An 18,962-nucleotide genomic window follows, 5' to 3' on the forward strand; every position below is an offset into this window, starting at 1 on the left:
CAGTCAGTTAAATATCTGACTTTTGATTTCAGCTCAGATCATGATCTCATGGTTTGTGAGTTACAGCCCTGTGTCACACTCTGCACTGTGACAGTGTAGAGCCTGCTTGGGATTCTCTTTCTCCTTCTCCCACTCTCACTCTCTCTCTCAAAAACAAACTTAAAAAAAAAATCCATATCTATATATCTATAGTTTTAAAATTATAAAAATGTTAGCAATGATATCTCTGATTCTTTTCCTTATGATTTTCTGTATTCTCTAATTTTTCTATAATTATATTGATTTTATAGTCAGAAAAACATACTTTATGGCTGTGTAGATCATTTTTGAAGGTGTTAACCTATCAAATGACACTTTCCTTTGGTATTTGGTGTGTAGGTGTTCCCTCTGGCACATGTGTGCAATGACACAAATAAGATGATGTTAATTAACCCCCAAGGAGTCAAGCTCAATATCTACAAGCAAAAAGTGGAACAGGCAATTAAGAGCTATGAAAAGTGAGTATCATTCCTGGCTGCTCTTTAATGACTGTGGGATTTGTTTGTTTTGGCTTGTTTTCTCTTGTTTTAGCTTAGATTTTTAATTTTTAATTTTTTATTTATTTTTATTTTTTTTAATGTTTATTTTTGACAGAGAGACAGAGGACAAGAGGGGGAGGGGCAGAGAGAAAAGGTGACATGGAATCCGAAGCAGGCTCCAGGCTCCAAGCTGTCAGCATAGAGCCTGATGCGAGGCTTGAACTCACGAAAACACGAGATCATGACCTGAGCCTAAGTCGGATGCTTAATCGACTGAGCCACCCAGGTGCCCCTAGCTTAGATTTTTAAAAATCTGGAGCAGCTATTTAATAATTGCCCATAAGGAAGATCAATAGTAGCATCCACAAACATAGGTGCTTCCTATTTGCCAAGCACTGCATTAAGTACATTACCTGAATAAATCCAACAGAGTTTTAAAGAAACCATCCTCTCTCTCCAAAAGCTATAGAAATCTCATGTTTCCATGAGATCTTTAAAGCTTTCCTGTTAGCAAAGTGCATTTGATCATTTTCTGCACCTAACGTTTTGTAAAGTGAATAATAAAACTTCACAATAATGAGATAATGGAGATAATATGTGTCTCCTACTATATAAACCATTTCTTACCAAGCTCAGGAAGATGATCAAGTTGGCTCGAGTGAAAGTTATACTCTTAAATAGTCCCTGTGTTAGTGCTGACATGGGGCCTTATTTCACAAGGGCCGAAGCCTGGTCTCACCCCTTACCTAACTCCATGGTCACCTTCCATCCCACTCCCAGCACTTTATTGATTCTTTGTGCATAGCACATAAACTTTGAACATGCCCAGCTTCTCTAGGCAGGCCTTTTCATGGTTCTAGAAGCTGTGCAGCTGGGTTTTCACTTACTGCCATGTGAGTGGGAGAAATGAAATAAAGTACATGAAAGTTAATGACATGTCCTAGCCAGCATATGCTGGTCTGTTGTCATTTTGCACTGTGCTAAGTGTGTGTTCAAAAGAAGCATAAAGTCTGACTCCTGCCATGTGGGGTACACAATCCAGTCCAGAAGCTGGCCTTTCCCTACTGTGCCCATCACAGGCCTCTGCGAATCTCCTTTCACTGGAGACTTCTTCTGCCCTCACCTAAGAATGGAGGATGGCTTACATGAGTTCTTCAGTTGCCTCCAGCCTCCTCAGGACTTCTCTTTTCCACCCTTTGTGTCTCTTGCAGACAGCATGGACTATGCCAAGGCTCATTCTTCTCCGTGGGCCTGAGGCTCTGCTCTGTAGATCCCCCCCCACCTCTGCTGTACATGGGGGGCTGCCCCTCTTCTCCTCCTCTCCCCCTGTGCCAGGCAGTCCTTCCCTTGCCTCCCAGCAATGCTGCCCCTCTTCCCATCCCCCGGCTGGTCTCTTTCCTTCCTGTCTTGCCTAAGCTCTAGTGGCCCTCCTCTGAGAGCCCTTTCCAAGATGACTCCACCACCCACCCTGCATGTGGCCCTCAGAGGGCTCACAGCTTCTGCACAGGCCTGTCTCCCCACTGCAAGGACATCAGCTTCCAAGGGCAAGGGCTTAGCAGCCTTACTCTCCCCCCTTGTCCCCTCTCCCTAGCAGGTGTTGCTATGTATTGTATTTGGTAATGTATTTGGCTGCTGGAATTTAATTTGAATTTTATCTAATTCACATTTAGTTATTAAAATTCATCAAATTCAGTTATTCAAAATATAATACAATAATGTCATTCATATTATAATTGAATTTGCTTGACTCAGTCAAATATTTGAGTTCTAGAATCCCCTGGTCTGTGAAAGCCTGGTGCAGGGCCATAAGCTAGGGCTTTGACGTCCCAATTCTGGGTTTCATTCTTGGTTCAGACATCTACTTGGCAGGTCAAGTAACAGCTGCTGGCTTTAGGTTCCTTCTTTATAAAATCTACCTCACAGGGTGGCTGTGAGGGTTATGTAAATTATATATAAAGAACAATTAATGTTAATACTTCCTCCTTTAATTCCCTGAATCTGTTAATCCTATTATATACTGAGTGTAATAGTCACATAGCTCCTCCCTGTGCACTGACATTTTCCCTTTCTGCGAGACAAGGATCCCTCCTTCCCTAATAGCAAAACCAAAATGCAGACATAGTGATTTGTCCCACTCTTACTTCCAATGAGTGAATCTGGAAAAGCCTTTTAGTAACCCCCAGAGAAATGTTACACTATATTGTTATTATTAATAATAACATTAATTTTAATATGGTTAATTTTATTTAAAATTCAATATCATTGAATTAATGTGACATTAATGTAATATTTACATTAAATGAATTTTTTTATTATTATTTAATAATCAATTAATACTAACATTAATATTACACAGATACAGAACAAAACTTCCTGATCTTTCACATTCAGTAGTATTTAAGGATTTTATTGGCATAAGTGTCAATTCCCTTTTCCATCTTGTGTGACCTTTCTAAAGATACACATAATTAAGGAAACTTGGTTTACTCCCACCCCATCCCAATATAACATTTCTAAGGAATTTCCCTTCACAAGTAAGCCAAATATAACCCTAAATTTGTTTGATTAGCGATGTCCAGACAATTGAGAAGTTCACAGCCCTTTGGCCAAAATAGGGACATAAACTAGCTATTTTGGTCACACTTAGTGGCTATGTGTGGGAGTCCTTCTGTTTCAATATTTTAAAAATTGAGGGGCACCTGGGTGGCTCAATTGGTTAAGCATCCAACTTCAGCTAAGGTCATGATCTCACGGTTTGTGAGTTCAAGCTCGGCATCAGGCTCTGTGCTGACAGCTCGGAGCCTGGAGCCTGCTTCAGATTCTGTGTCTCCCTTTCTCTCTGCCTCTCCTCCACTCACACTCTGTGTCTCTCTCAAAAATAAATAAACATTAAAAAAAAATTTTTTTAAAGAATTGAGATAGCAATTTTTGTGTGTCTGAATATAAACTTTGAATGAAGATTGCCAGAACTGGCTGGCTTCTGGGGTGATTTTTCTGCAGCTTTTCGATTTTGAGTATAAGGTCAAGGTTGTGGCCCTCAGACCCACAGGAGAAGCATCAGTTCTAACCTGGCTGTGGGAACATGCTTAGTAACCTCTTTCTAAGACCTCCAAGATGCTCGGCCTGCTGGTTAGACTGCTGAAGTGTCGTTAGTTACAAGTTGCTTTGCAAATGAGTCAATTCTTGGCACAAGGTGATTTGTCAACTAGAGATATAGAGAGCTAGTGAATGCAAGCCGTCAACCAAGTTTCACCCTCCTAAAACAAGAGGAAAACTGTGGTTAGTAAAATCCCTGAATGAAGGGGCTGGGCCAGCATCAGAGAGGTCCTCATGTCCGTGCCCTCTCAGCATCTTGCAGGGACAGCCCTCATCCCACACCCTCAGTGGCTTTTCCACTGTCACCTGGCCAGTCAGTGGAGCCTCGATTGACACACTCTCAGTTGCACTCAGTTCATGCCCACACACTTTTTCTGCCCTGTGTGCTTTGAAGTATTTCAGCATAGATGGAAAATAGGGTAATAATAGAAGTTATGTAAGTGTGCTCTTAGAAAAGTATTTTCTAAAGGATTGATTTAAAATTAGCGGGATGTGCTAGCTAATTGGGCCCCATTCACTAAGGGTTTCTCAGTTTCCAAGCCTTGCCCATCTTCAGAACCTGGAGGGAATAATCACAGAGTTATTCCTGGTCACTTTATATGTACATCTCAATCCTCCCAGCACCAAAGTAGGTGGTGTTATCCTTGTTTCAGCAATAAGAAAACAGAATTTCAAAAAGTTACGTAACACAGGATCACACAGCAGCAAAGTAGAGGCACCGAGATTTGAACCTAGACCCATGTAGCTACAAAGCCCTTGTCTTCACTCCCAGCCTCCTTAATACACTGCCTCTACTTTCAAGGTCTAGATTTAAGGGGATTTTTAAATGAAGTTGTGTTTTTGTTTTTGTTTTCAGAGAAGCATACACACACAAACCAAAAATGCATCCTATGAGTCCTTTGAACAAATCTTAGAAGCCCCGCTTACCAATATATGGACCATGTAATTAAAGAAACCTAATTTCCAAATAGGCCCCAAAGAACCAACAACATCCAAGCGAGACAGAAGCACTGAGCTGGCTTATTTCCCGTTTCCTGATTGTTTGTATCACTTAACAGAGCATTTAGCTGCATCAGACAGGTTCTATGTGCTGTGCACATGCTGGCTCATTGAGCCCTCACAGCAACTCTAGGAACAAGGTACTGTTATTATCCACATTCTACAGAGAAGTTGGCTGCTGGCCCAAGGTCTCACAGCCGATAAGAAGAGAAAGCTAACTGAGCTTTGGGACCAGGCAGTCTGGCTCCAGAGCCTGTGCTATTCACTGCACGCCAGACCCGCTTTCCCATGGTCTCACCAGGCTCATGGAGGGAAATCAGGCAGGGTAACACCACCCAGAGTGTTCTCAGAGTCCTGTGCCTCTGACACTGGGTCCATTGGTTGGAGAATGCCTCCTGGAGAGGAGCAGGATTTTCCCACCTCACTTTATTGAAGCTTTGTTTTTCATGGAACCCTAGCTCACTGCCCGTGGAGCCAGTGTTTTTTGCCCTGCACTTCAGGAGGCTTACCTTGAGTGATGATGTAGTGGTACAGAATTAGGTGTACAGGATGGGGCTAGAACCTCTGAAAGAAGCAGCCCTGATTCATAACAAGAACAGAAGCTGTGATGACCCCATAGAAACCACTGGCGTCAGCCTCCTCCTTTCCTGTTGGGTTGACATTGCCTCTCCACAAACATATTCAGGGATGAGCTTCAGAAAGTTTCAGCACTGCCACTGCCCACCAGCCATGATGAATGAGCAGGACACCTCATCTGCTTGCCCCTCCCAGTGGCCTCGTTTGGAAAACAAGTTGGTCAGGCTGGTTGATCTCTAAAATGTGTCCTGATCCTATTATTTCTGACCCCTTTAGCCCCCTTTGCTCTGAAAATCCAGGTAGAAGAATATCTATAGAAGGTAAACTAAGGGCACAGTTATACTCTACCATAGGAAGAAAAACAACAAGTGTTTAGAGACCCCTTTGTGCCAAGAAAATCACAGCCCTTTTGTTTACTGCCATTTCTTAGCCTGGGTTTCACCTGATTCAGTGGAGACCTGTGCCCTCCTTTAGTATTTAACACAACTGCTACAAAGCCGTGAGGCTTCTGCAGTGATGCCAAGGAAGGGAGATACTCCCATCCAATATCTTTAAGCAAATGGCAGTGGCATGGTCCAATGGGTGCGTCACTTGGCTTGGGAGCTTCCTGCTGTGCCCTTCAGAGCCTGGGGTCAACCTTGTGCCATGAAATGAAAGTACTGCTACTAACTAATCATTGATTTTTTTAAACAGGCGCTTGAATAAAATTGTTTGGCAAGCGTTATCTCAAGAGGAAAAAGAAAAGTAAGCCAGTTCCTCTTTACTTTCTTTTTTTATTTTGGTGAAAGTCATATAACCTACAATTAACTGTTTTAAAGTGTACAGTCAGTGGTATTTATTCAAAATGTACAACCACCCCCCTCCCTTATCACCTCAGAAGAAACACCTTCTACCTATTATGTAATCCTTCCCCAAACCTCTCTCCCCCTCTGGTAACCACTAGTCAGTCTGCTTTCTGTCTCTGTGCATTTGCCTGTTCTGGGTAGTTCATAAGAAAGGGATCATACAACATTTCATGACATTTCATGTCTGGCTTCTTTCACTTAGTTTTGCAAAAACTATGTTTCCCAGTTGCAGCATGCATAGTATTTCATTTCTTTTTATGCTTCTGCATTGATCCATTATGTATATACCAGCTCTTTATCCATTGGTGGCTATTCGGGTTGTTTCCACTTTGGGGCTACTAAGGTCAAGGCTACCATATACATTCATGTAGAAGTTGCTTTGTGGACATATGCTTGCATTTCTCTTGGGAACATATCTAGGGGTGGATTTTCTGGGTCACAGGGTAATCTATGTTTAACTTTTTGAGGAGCCACCAAACTTCTTCAGGGCAACTGCACTATTTCACATTCTTACCAGCAATGTATGAGGGTTCCTGTTTCTCCACATCCTTGCCAACATTTGTTATTTTACCTTTATATATATTTACTTTTATATTTTACATACATGTGTATGTGTGTGTGTGTGTGTGTAACTAAAGCCATCCCAGTGGCCTCGTGGGTGTAAAGTGATAACTCATTGTGGTTTTCATTTGCATTTTCTTAATGCTCAGTAATTAAAAAATTTTTTTTTAATATTTATTTTTGAGAGACAGAGCATGAATGGGGGAGGGGGAGAGAGAGAGAGAGGGAGACACAGAATTCGAAGCAGGCTCCAGGCTCTGAACTGTCAGCACAGATCCCAATGCAGGGCTCAAACCCACAAGCCGTGAGATCATGACCCGAGCCGAGGTCAGACGCTCAACTGACTAAGCCACCCAGACACCCCTAATGATCAGTAATGTTAACTATTCTTTCACATGCTTGTTGGCCATGAATATATCTTCTTTGGAGAAATGTTATTCAAGGTCTTTGCTCATTTTTAATTGGATTATCTTGTCATTGTTGTTGAGGTGTAGGAGTTCTTTATATATTCTGGATTTTAACCACTTATCAGATAGATGATTTTCCTTTTTCTTTTTTTTTTAAGTTTATTTATTTTGAAAGAGAGAGAGAGAGAAGAGAAGGGGCAAAGAGAGGAAGAGAGGGGATCCCAAGCAGGCTGTGCGCTGCCAGCCCAGGGCCCGACACGGGATTTATCTCACCATCGTGAGAACATGACCTGAGCTGAAACCAAGAGTTGGATGCCCAACTGACTGAGCCATCCAGGCGCCCCTCCAGTAGATGATTTTCAGATACTTTCTTTCATTCCAAAGGTTGTCTTTATACCCTCTTGATATTTTCCTCTGATGCGTAGTTTTTATGTTTGATGTAGTCCCATTTGTCTATGTTTACATTTGTGTCTGGGCTTCGGGTGTTCTATCCAAGAAACCATTGCCAAATCCAATATCATGAAGCTTTCCCCCTATATATTTTTTCTAGGAGTTTTATAGTTTTTGGCCTTATGTTCAGGTCTTTAATCCATTTTGTTTTGAGTTAATTTTTATGTATGGTATACATTAAGGGTTCCAGCTTCATTCTTTTGCATGTGGATATCCAGTTTTACCAGAATCATTTGTTAGAGATGGTCCTCCATGGTGAGTTCTTGGCACCTTTGATGATCATTTGACCATCTATATATGCATACACATAGGAGTTTATTTCTAGACTCTTTATTTTGTTCCACTGATCATGTTTGTCTTTATGTCAGTACCACAGCATTTTGATTATGGTAGCTTTGTATAATATGTCCTGAAATCAGGAAATGTGAGGCCTTTAACTTTGTTCTTTTTCGAGATTGTTTGGCTATTTGGAGCCCCTTGAGGTTTCATGAATTAGGATGATTTTTTCTACTTCTGCAAAACATGCCATTGAGATTTTGATAGGGACTGCATTGAATCTGTAGATTAATTTGGGTAGTATGGATATTTTAACAATATTAAATCTTCTAATTCATGAATACAGCATGTCTTTCCCGTTTATTTGCATCTTTTTTTTTTTTAATTTTTTTTTCAACGTTTATTTATTTTTGGGACAGAGAGAGACAGAGCATGAACGGGGGAAGGGCAGAGAGAGAGGGAGACACAGAATCGGAAACAGGCTCCAGGCTCTGAGCCATCCGCCCAGAGCCCGATGCGGGGCTCGAACTCACGGACCGCGAGATCGTGACCTGGCTGAAGTCGGACGCTTAACCGACTGCGCCACCCAGGCGCCCCTGTTTGCATCTTTTTAATGTTTTTTCCCATGATGTTTTATAGTTTACAGTGTGCAAATCTTTTACATCCTTGGTTAATTTTATTCCTAAGTATCTTACTCTTTTTGGTGCTATTTTAAGTGGGATTATTGTCTTAATTACCTTTTTGGATTGTGCATTCGTAGGGTATAGAAACAAAACTGATTTTTCTGTGTTGATATTTTATCCTGCTACTTTGTTGAATTTATTTATTAGTTCTAATAATATTTTTATGGGATCTTTAGGGGTTTCTACATATAAAATCGTGTCATCTGTGAACAGATATGATTTTCTTTCTTTCCAGTTTGGATGTTTTTTTAGTTTCTTTTTCTTATCCAATTTCTCTGGATAGGACTTTCAGTACTTTGCTTAATAAAAATAGTAAGAGTGGACATTCTTGCTTTGTTCTGTTCTGAGAGGAAAAGTTTCCAGTTATTGACTGTTGAGGATGATGTTAGCTGTGGGCTTTTCATATGAGGCCTTTACTGTGTTGAGGTAACTTCCTTCTATTCTGGCTTATTGGGTGTCTTTTCTTTTTTTTCCATGAAAGGGTGTGAATTTTGTCAAATGATTCTTCTGCATCACTTGAGATGATCAAGTGGTTTTTTTCCTTCATTGTTAATATGATGTGTCACATCAATTTTTATATGGAATCATCCTTGCATTACAGGAACAAATCTCGCATTTAATGGTATATAATCCTTTTAATAGGCTGTTAGATTTGTTTGCTAATGTTTTGTTGAATATTTTTGCATCAGTGTTCATAAGGGTTATTGGCCTGTAGCTTCCTTGTAGTATTTTTGTCTGGCTTTGGTGTGGGGAAATGCTGGCTTCATAGAATGAGTCTGGAAATACTCCTTCCTCTGCAGTTTTGGAAGTATTTAAAGAAGATTGGTGTTAATTCTTTAAATGTTTGGTAGAATTCTTCACTAAAGCTATTTGGTACTGAGCTTATATTTGTTGGAAGGTATGTGTTTACTGAATCAGTCTCCTTTCTAGTTATAGGTCTCCTCAGATTTTTTTATTTCTTCATGATTCAGTCTAGCTGATAGTGTGTTTCTAGGATTCTATCCTTTTCTTCTAGGTTATCCAGTTTGTGTGTATAAATGATTATAGCAGTTTCTCATAACCCCTTTTATTTCTGTAGCTTTACTTGTAATGTCTCCTTTTTCCTTTCTGATTATGGTTATTTGAGTCTTCCATCTTTTTTTTCTTAGTTAATCTAGCTGAACATTTTTCAGTTATGTTATTCTTTCTAAAAATCAACACTTTCATTGATTTTTTTCTATTTTTTTTTTTGTAATCTATTTTACCTATTTCTGCTCTAATCTATATTTTTTCCTTCCTTCTACTAACTTTGGATTTAGTTTGTTCTTTTTCTAGGCTATTGGTTTGAGATCTTTCTTCTTTTTTAATGTAAGTATTTAGCACAATAAATTTTTTCTCCCGGTACTGATTTTATGGTATTTCGTATATTTTGTTATTTTGTGTTTTCATTTTCATGTATCTCAAGATATTTTCTAATCTCCCTTGTGATTTCTTCTTTGACCCATTGTCTGTTTAAGAGTGTGGTGTTTAATTTGCATCTGCTTTTAATTTTCTAATTTTGTGCCATTGTGATTAGAGAAGATAGTCTTTTATGATTTCCATTTTGAAAACTTTTTTTTCTGTTTATTTATTTTTGAGAGAGAGAGAGACAGAGTGCAAGTGGGGGAGGGGCAGAGAGAGGGGGATACACAGACTCTGAAGCAGGCTCCAGGCTCTGAGCCTGATGCAGGGCTCAAAGTCGTGAACCACGAGATCATGACCTGATCTGAAGTCGGACACTTAACTGACTGAGCCACCCAGGTGCCCCATCGATTTTGAAAACTTGTAACACTTGTTTCATGGCCTAACCTGTAGTCTGTCCCAGAGAATGTTTCATGAGCACATATGAAGAATATGTATCCTACTGTTGGCTAGTGGTATATTCTGTACACACCTATTAGATCCAGTCAGTAAGGTATTGTTCAAGTACTCTGTTTCCTTATTGACCATCTGTCTGGTTGTTCTATCAATAGTGGAAAATGGGGATTGAAATCTCTTACTTTTATTATGTTGCTATCTATTTCTCTCTTCAATTCTGTCAATATTTGCTTCATGTATTTGAGAGCTCCGACACCGGTGCATATATATCTATAATTGTCATATCTTCCTGGTGGATTGACCCTTGTATCATTATATAATATCCTTCTTTGTCTCTTGTAACAATTTATGGCTTAAAGTAGTAATAATTTGCTGATTTTTTTTCTGCTTGATCAAGTCTGCTTTTAAACTTCTCTAGAGATTTTTTCATTTCAGTTATTATATTCTTCAGATCCAGAATTTCTCTTTTTTATAGTTCTCTTTTTTATAGTTTCTATATTTTTGTTGATATTCTTACTTTGTTCATGCATCATTTTCCTGATCCTATGTAGTTGTCTGTGTTCTCTTCGAGCTCATTGAAATCTTTAGGACAGTTATTTTGAATTTTTTTGTCACGTTGTTCATAGATCTCCATTTCTTTTTTTTTTTTATTTAATTTTTTTAAATTTACATCCAAATTAGTCAGCATATAGTGCAACAATAATTTCAGGAGTAGATTCCTTAATGCCCCTTACCCATTTAGCCCATTCACCCTCCCACAACCCCTCCAGTAACCTTCTGTTTGTTCTCCATATTTAAGAGTCTCTTATGTTTTGTCCCCTCCCTGTTTTTATATTATTGTTGTTTCCCTTCCCTTATGTTCCACAGGTCTCCATTTCTTTAGGGAAGATTTCTGAAGACGTACTTTATTCCTTTGATTGGGCCACCTTTCCCTGTTTCTTTGTATGCCTTAGAATCTTTAGTGGAGATTTGAATATTTGAAAAAGGACGCTTCTCCTGGTCTTTATAGACTAGCCTCTTCTTCTTCTTTTTTTTTTTTTTTTTTTTAGACTAGCTTCTTATAGGAAATGACCATCACCAGTCATCTGGGTTAGAGATTCTGGGGATCTTTCAAACCTTTTCTGGGATATGTCTTCTCCAGCCTTGTATATGAAATTTCTGTCAAATAGGTTTGCCCCTTCCTTATCAGAAGCCCATAATCTCTTTCTCCCCCTGGTGTCTGTTTTTGGTATTGCAGTGTCTTTGGTGCTGCAATAAACCATGGATAGTCCTCTTTTTTCTCAAGCTACCCCTAACATGTATCCAGAATATATCACCATTCCCATCAGTGTTCTGAGTCAGATAAGATGGAAACCAGTCCCTTGGGAAGCCTCCCAAAACTCCAGAGTATTGGATGCACGTTCCAATCCTCCTTCCCTCCCAAGGGGGAAGCCACAATTTACGAGTTGTCTCCCACTTGTGCTGCCCTATATCAGGGAAGCAGGGGGACTAGGAAGGCAAAATGCAACAACCTTTTTTATCCACTTTAATCCACTATTCTTTTTTAGCTTCGAGTTCATCTTGAGTGCTGTAAGTTCTTAACTGGTTTCTGGAATCCTTACAAAGGGAATTTGGTCCATATATTGATTAGTCAGTATTTCCTGGTTGGGGGCTGGGGGTATGAATGGGAGCCTGGGGGTTCTTATTCCACCATCTTAATGACATCACTCCATTCAGATTATTTAATAAGAATTTTTTCTGTTATCTGGAGATAGGTTTGTTTGTGGATTGAGTCCTGTGGCTGTGCTGGGTTTAAACTGTACTCTTTCAATACCCTAAATCTAAAGGAAGTGATGCTTTCAGCAGTAAGAAAATGATAATTATGAAATGCCTTGCACTCTCTCTGTTGCTCCCTCTCTTTCTTCCTCATGCTCCCCTGCCTCTCTCCCCCTCCTCCTCTTTCTTTCTCTCCCCCTCCAGGCGTGTCTGATGCAGCAGAAGCTGGACTGGAAGTAGACTCCATCACACCACACTGGCTTCCCCTGGAGTCCCACAGCCTGTATTCATCAGCTCATAGAATGTTTGCCTTCTGTTCTTTGTGTCCCAAAACAATGAAGCCAGAAAGTTTAGGCCTGTTTAGGCTTATAAAAGGAGAGGAGATCAAAATAGCTAGAGTGAGCTGGTACAAGAATTACTGCACTGAGGCAAATATTTGGCTTATGTTTTGCTTCCCTTCCCTTTGCTTTGCTGTGTTCCCAGGGTTACTGCTGGGCATAGCATGTGAAATCTCTTTGAAGCTCATTTTTGGTCCTGCCAAATGTTGGGCCTAGGGAGAAAGGAATGAGTTCCAAATATGCCGAAAAAATTGAAAATAAAGCTATGTGTGTAAAACTTCTTTAAAGTCAGATAATCCAATTAGGTAGTAGGGAAGAGTGCCTGTTGTAATTCACAGAGATGGTCATTTTTAACTCATACAAGCCACCACAGTGGTCCTCTGATGGACCAGAGGGTGTGCCCATCATTGTGTCAACTGATAGCTAACATCTGTCTGAGAGATGGTTCTCAGGAGAGGTTTTACTGAAAAGTATCTTTCCATGTTGTTTCCATTATGATCACTTTCTTTGTTTGTTTTTTTTTTTTTCTTTTTAGGTTAGATGCATACAAGCCAATGCGGTACTTGGAAAACAAGGCAGCTTTAAATGGGGCATTAGAACGGTTGAATTGGCCCATTTCACTGAAGGAGCTGTCAATGCTGGAAAATGAAATCCTAGCTGGGAAAATGTATATCCAACAGGCCATGGAACTCCAGGAGGCTGCCAAGAAGGAGAATTATGTGAACAAGAGAGGAGAGGTAGGTGCCATGGAGGTGTTGATATGTCCTTCCTCCCTCCTGTCCCAAGTCATTGCCATCCCTGCACTGGCCTTCCTACCCCCTCCTGCACCCCCCTCCACACCGATTTCTAAAAGAGTTAGAGCCAACCCATTAAAGTGACAGGATTTCCTTTCAACAGAAAGGAAATGCCATTTGATTTTACTGTGGCCTTTTTTTTTTTTAAACGAAACTAAACAGAAGTATAATGTCGTGATCAAAGGCCTGAACTTTGATTTGAGCCACAGCAGGGTCCAGCCTCAGATATGCTACCTAATCCCTATGTTATCTTGGCCAGGTACTCCATCTGAATCTTAGGTCTTTTAATCTGTAAAATAGGAATATTACTAGTATTTGTCTCACAGGGTTATTATGGGAGTAAAATGACTTCTTAAAGTACTTCATGTTGAAAGCCCCCCCCAAGTGTTAGTAATTATTACTAATAAAACAAACTTTTCAAAAAGAAAAAAATGATTTCTAATCCAACTGCCTTATTATTACCACTTTGGATCACTTACTTTTAGCTTTCTTTTTCCTCCTTGAATAAATTTTTTATATAGAAGCAGTCATAATCTCCATAATTATTTCGTATTCTCCTCTTTAATTATAGGTGACACACAGCGTTATATTAGTTTCAAGTGTACAATATAGTGCTTTGACAATTTAGTATGTTATGCTATGCTCATCACAGTGTAGATACCCTCTGTCACCATACAACACTAGTACGGTACCATTGACTATATTCCCTATGCTGTACGTTTCATCCCCAGGACTTATTCATTCAGACCTGTACCACTTCCTCCCCTTTACCCCTTTTGCCCATCCCCAACCCCTTTCTCTCTGGCAACCATCAGTTTGTTCTCTGTATTTATGGCTCTGTTTCTTCTTCTTTTTGTTTGTTCATTTGTTTTGTTTTTTAGATTCCGCATATAAATGAAATCATATGGTATTTGCCTTTCTCTGTCTGACTTATTTCACTTAGCATGATACCCTCTAGGTCCGTCCATGTTGTCACAGATGGCAAGATTTCATCCTTTTCATCCTTTTTATGGCTGAGTAATATTCCATTGTGTATGTGTGTGTATGCCACATCTTCTTTATCCATTCATCTATCAATGGACCCTTGGGTTGCTTCCACATCTCGGCTACTGTAAATAATGTTGCAATAAACATAGGGGTAAGGTATCTTTTTGAATGAGGATTTTCATTTTCTTTGGGTAAACACCCAGTGATGGAATTACTGGATCATATGGCAATTCTATTTTTTAATTTTTGAGGAGCCTCCATACTACTTTCCACAGTAGCTGCATCAATTTACATTCCCACCAACAGTGCACAAGAGTTCCTTTCTCTCCACCTCCTCACCAACACTTGTTATTTCTTGTCTTTTTGATACTAGCAATTCTCACTGGTGTGAGATGATATCTCCTTGTGGTTTTGGTTTACACTTCCCTGATGATGAGTGATATTGAGAATCTTTTTATGTGTCTGTTGGCCATCTGTGTGTCTTCTTTGAAAAAATGTCATTTTCTGCTTTTTAAGTTAGCATTTTCTCATATACTTTCTCTGTGTTTTGTGAATCTCAGATTGACTTTTTGTGACTACATAATATTTCATGGTGTGTATTATACCATGATTTATTTAATTCTTCACTGAATGTTAGACATTTGGGATATTTTTCAGTTTTCTCTTTCACACATCTTAATGGCTTCCATGGTGTATTTTTTTGTTAGGACAGATTCTTAGGAGTGGAATCCGTTGTTCAAAGGACATGAATATTTTGGGGCTCTAAATACTTGTTACCAATATAACACCCCCTTTCTGACTGTGCATGGGTGTGTGTGGACCTGGAATAGATCATCTTAAATCTTACTGAATTCTATATACTTTTTTTATATTCACTATATATTCACTAATAGATCTACCCCCAAAGAACTAACCCTTGAGATTCATCTTTTTTGGATTTAGTCTTTGCTAAGTGATACTGGCTTTGCTTGATTTAAAATTAAAAAAAAAAATTTTTTTTTAATTAGAGACCATGAGTGTGGGAGAGGGGCAGAAGGAGAGAGAGAATCTTAAGCAGGGGCAGAAGGAGAGAGATAATCAATGCAGAGCTTGATCCCGTGACCCTGGGATCATGACCTGAGCCAAATTCAGAAGTAAGATGCTCAACCGACTGAGCCACACAGGCTCCCCTGGCTTTCCTTGATTTTAAATTCTGCATTTGCTGCTCTGGATTCTTGGATTCTCTTTTGGTTTTGTTTGTTTTTCTTTAACTTTATTTTTCCCCTACAAATCACACTTTCCCCCTCCATTGTAGAAAAGTGTCTTTGTGCAGAAAGCAAAAATTTTATCACAAAACATCTTATGCCTATTAATGTTATTCAAAGTGACTTCCCCCAAAGAATTATTTAGTATTCCCTTGGGAGGCACCATATGAGGCCTTCAAACATGTGGCTGTCTGTTGGCCCTCCTCACTGGATGCCCTGTGGGTACCCAAGGGTCAAGAAGACAAAGTGAATAATTAACTGTCCCTGAAAACCTGCTCTTGCTACATCCATTGTTAAAGTTTCTACTGAGAAGTTTTGAAAAGTCATACAGAATGATGTCTCCAAGCCATTTGATTATTAGTGATCTTAGAATAATTTCAGTGGAATTGTGGGAACAGAAACCAGTTTGCAGTGGGTGTAGTGGGTAGAAGTGAAGAAAAGTAAGTACAGGAAGTAAAGATTTTGTTTCAAGATCTTCATAAAGAAGGAAAGGAAGAAGAGATGGTGGGAACTTGAGGCATGAGCTAGAGTGAGAGAAGACAGTGCATGTAATGGTATCAGTGGGTCCACTGCTGCCCCCTTCTTGGTCAGGGGCTAAGGCTCTCCCTTCACCACCCTGCCCCCACATAGGGTGTGTAAAGTCCCTACTGTCTGTTCCAATGAGGTCCATGTGCTCAGGACAGTTTTCCACTGGTAATGAATGGGAGGAGGGGGTATCATACTTGGCATCTTCTCTTCAGAGTTCTTTGCACTCTTAGCATGGCCCTCGGCAATGGGATAGTTTGTGTAGTGTTTTCTTATAATGATATTTCTCCTCATGATGTGTGATGTATTATGAGATGTTTTTATTCCATGTCTGCCATGCTCCACTGGTTTGACTTCATAATCCACTAACAGGTCTCAATCTCCTCTTGTGACAAACATTGGTTGGGACCAAAGCTCAAGATGGCAAGGGCTTGTGAGACCCCTAGGGGGAAAATTCACCACAGATGAAAGTCATTTTCACTGACTCATATATAAATATAGTCTGATCATAAATTCCTTCAGCAAAGGCCAAAGATTTTGATGAATGATTGTAAATTGGGGAGCAAGAAAGCATCTATTTTTTTATTAAGGTCCCCTAGAGTTTATTGATAACATGTAGCAAAAGGTGACTAAAGTTTGTTAGGAATGGGCATCTAATCGGAAAGCCCACACACAGTCAGAAGGGGGTGGCCAGTGGATTTGGTCCATGCCACAGCATGCTATGGAGTCTGGATGGCTGTGACTCTCTGATCTGTAGTCACCCCACTGGTTCCTGAGTTTGGGGCAGCTTCGTGACTTTTCTTGTTGATCAAAATCAAATGTGGGAAGAAGTGGCTGTACATGTTAGTGTTAGGCTAGCCTATACCTTGCTTTTTCTACTCAAGCGTTACCTGGTAGTCTTTTGCTGGCCTCAGGATCAGACCTGAGGGGAGAACAATCATCCCACCTGCTCTGCCCACCATGGTCACATTCTGCACATAACTAAAGAATTGCTTCCCCTATTTCCATAATCTGCTAGTTCTGTGGTGTCCCTAGAGACAGGTGCTTGGCTCACTGACTACATAATGAAAAGAAATCTGAAGGCTGAAAATTTAAATTCCCCTTGAAAACTACCTCTGCTCACTCTTCTTTTATTGCCATGATTGCAGATTTCACCATCATTGGCTAATCAGAGCTATGCTATGGTAGAAATCACCACTGGGCATCTGAATTATAATTGACCTTCCATAGTTCTCCCTGGGAGCCTGGTCTAGGCAGCCCAGCCATGGTATCCTACATTTCCTTACTACCTAAGGGTTGTTCTCCAGAGCAAATCCTGCAGAACCCAGGCCCAGAAAGACCCAACAGGCTCTCCATACTCATAACATTGACCCAAGCCTTGGAAAATCTGGAGGCAGAAAATCTTGTGAAGCTGTAAGCACCTGTAAGCAACCCTAAAAGAGGTCATGGAAACATAGCTACACAGCCAGCTACCCATGTTTATTTCTCCAAGTTGTGACTAGAAAGGAATCTGGAGTCTGTGGCCTTTAGGAATGGTGCAATGAGTGCTCCAGTCCATGAGAAATCATCCAAGAGAAAGAGTGTAGGGAGGATACAGGTGAGGCTGGGTGAGGTGGAACGTGGAAAGTGAGAGAAGGAGAGAGACCATTTGGATTGGAAAACACTGTCAGGAAAACAGTGAGTTTGGCACTGTATAGGAGAAAGTTGGTTGGAAAGACTTAGACATTTCTTTGAGTTGTATAAAATGGAGTCAGAATAGGGGCACCTGGATGCCTCAGTCAGGTGCATCTGACTCTGATTTTGGCTCAGATCATGATCTCAAGGATGGTGAGATCTAGCCCTGAATCGGGCTATGAGCTGTCAGAGCGCGCGCGCTCTCTCTCTCTCTCTCTCTCTCTCTCTCTCTCTCTCTCTCTGCCCCTCTTCTACTCGTGCTCTCTCTGTCTCTCAAAATAAATAAATAAACATTTTTTAAAAATAAAATAAAGGGTCCCTGGGTGGCTCAGTCAGTTAAGCATCTGACTCTTGGTTTCTACTCAGGTCATTATCTCACGTTTTGTGAGTTCTTGCCCATATCGTGCTCTGTGCTGACAGCGTGGAGCCTACTTTGGATTTTCTCTCTCTCTCCTCTCTCTGCCCCTCCCATGCTCTCTCTCTCTCTCTTTCTCAAAATAAATAGATTTTAAAATAAATAAAATAAAAAATAAAGGGAGGAAGGAGGCCTCCCACCAGAACCCTTTACAACTAGTCAACCTTCCTCATTCCACTAGAAAAACTTGAGTCTGTTCTGCTGATACTCGAGTATGGTAGGAAGACTTTCTAGCGATTGTTAATTGCTTTTCAGCAGCACATAAGATTCCCTGGTGTCTGGGCGGAGTATTAACAAATCTGGGCTGTGCATCAGTGATGTTGTCATCACAGGAAAAATGACCCCTGCACATTCAAGCCAGCACCTTGGAGATAGTTAACTTCTGGGAAAGGGACCTCATATGGGCCCTTGAGGGATGATGGTAGATGTGGCCAGGTGGGGCTGAAGTCTCAGAGAGAGAGGCACTCCAATGGGACAGGTGGGGGTGCCGAAGGGAGAGTGCTGCCAGCCTCGTGATCGTCCCACAGTCAGCTGAGGTCTTAAGGAGAGAATCCTGATTGGGAATACCAGTCACTGGAAGGAATTGAAAGAAGGGAAGAAAAACTCCCACCAACTCTATATTATCTAAAAAGTTTCCTGTCTAGTATCCTGATGTTTTGGAGTGGGAAGGTGACTATCAGCTCTGGGGATCCCTGAGGTGACAAAAATCACAGCCAGAATGTCTCTTCATCCTAAAGCTGAATAAAACCCTCTTTGCTGGAGCTTTTAGCTGGGCAGACCTCAGCATTGTCCTGTACTAGGTTTTTTTCATAAGCACAAATCCTACCCTCAGCAGGTTTAAGTATGGTCATTGACCTCCCTCTCTGGAGTAGAACTGAGTGTGGAGGGCTTATCAATAGGGGCCAAGCAGGAAACAGAATCCCATTCAGTCAGTTCAAGTGAAGAAATGGAGGGACCGTTTGTAGAGGTGGACGTAGGTCTAG

General features: G+C 40.5%; 1 protein-coding gene across 7 annotated transcripts in view; it reads left to right on the plus strand.

Moving 5' to 3' along the window:
* Window positions 1–18,962, plus strand: part of VWA3B (von Willebrand factor A domain containing 3B) — a 214,686-nt gene that overhangs the window by 164,481 nt on the left and 31,243 nt on the right. For all 7 annotated transcript variants that reach the window (XR_015249270.1, XR_015249267.1, XR_015249268.1 and 4 more), the window contains exons 20-22: window positions 379–497; window positions 5,883–5,933; window positions 12,876–13,077. Coding sequence is in view for 3 of the 7 variants with exons in the window: in XM_086701270.1 (XP_086557396.1) it covers window positions 379–497; window positions 5,883–5,933; window positions 12,876–13,077 (372 nt within the window). In the remaining 4 variants the exon portion in view is untranslated. The remainder of the gene's footprint in view (window positions 1–378; window positions 498–5,882; window positions 5,934–12,875; window positions 13,078–18,962) is intronic.

Source organism: Puma concolor, chromosome A3 (assembly GCF_028749965.1).
Source record: "Puma concolor isolate L17-30 chromosome A3, mPumCon1.1.hap2, whole genome shotgun sequence".
Taxonomy (NCBI): Eukaryota; Metazoa; Chordata; class Mammalia; order Carnivora; family Felidae; genus Puma; species Puma concolor.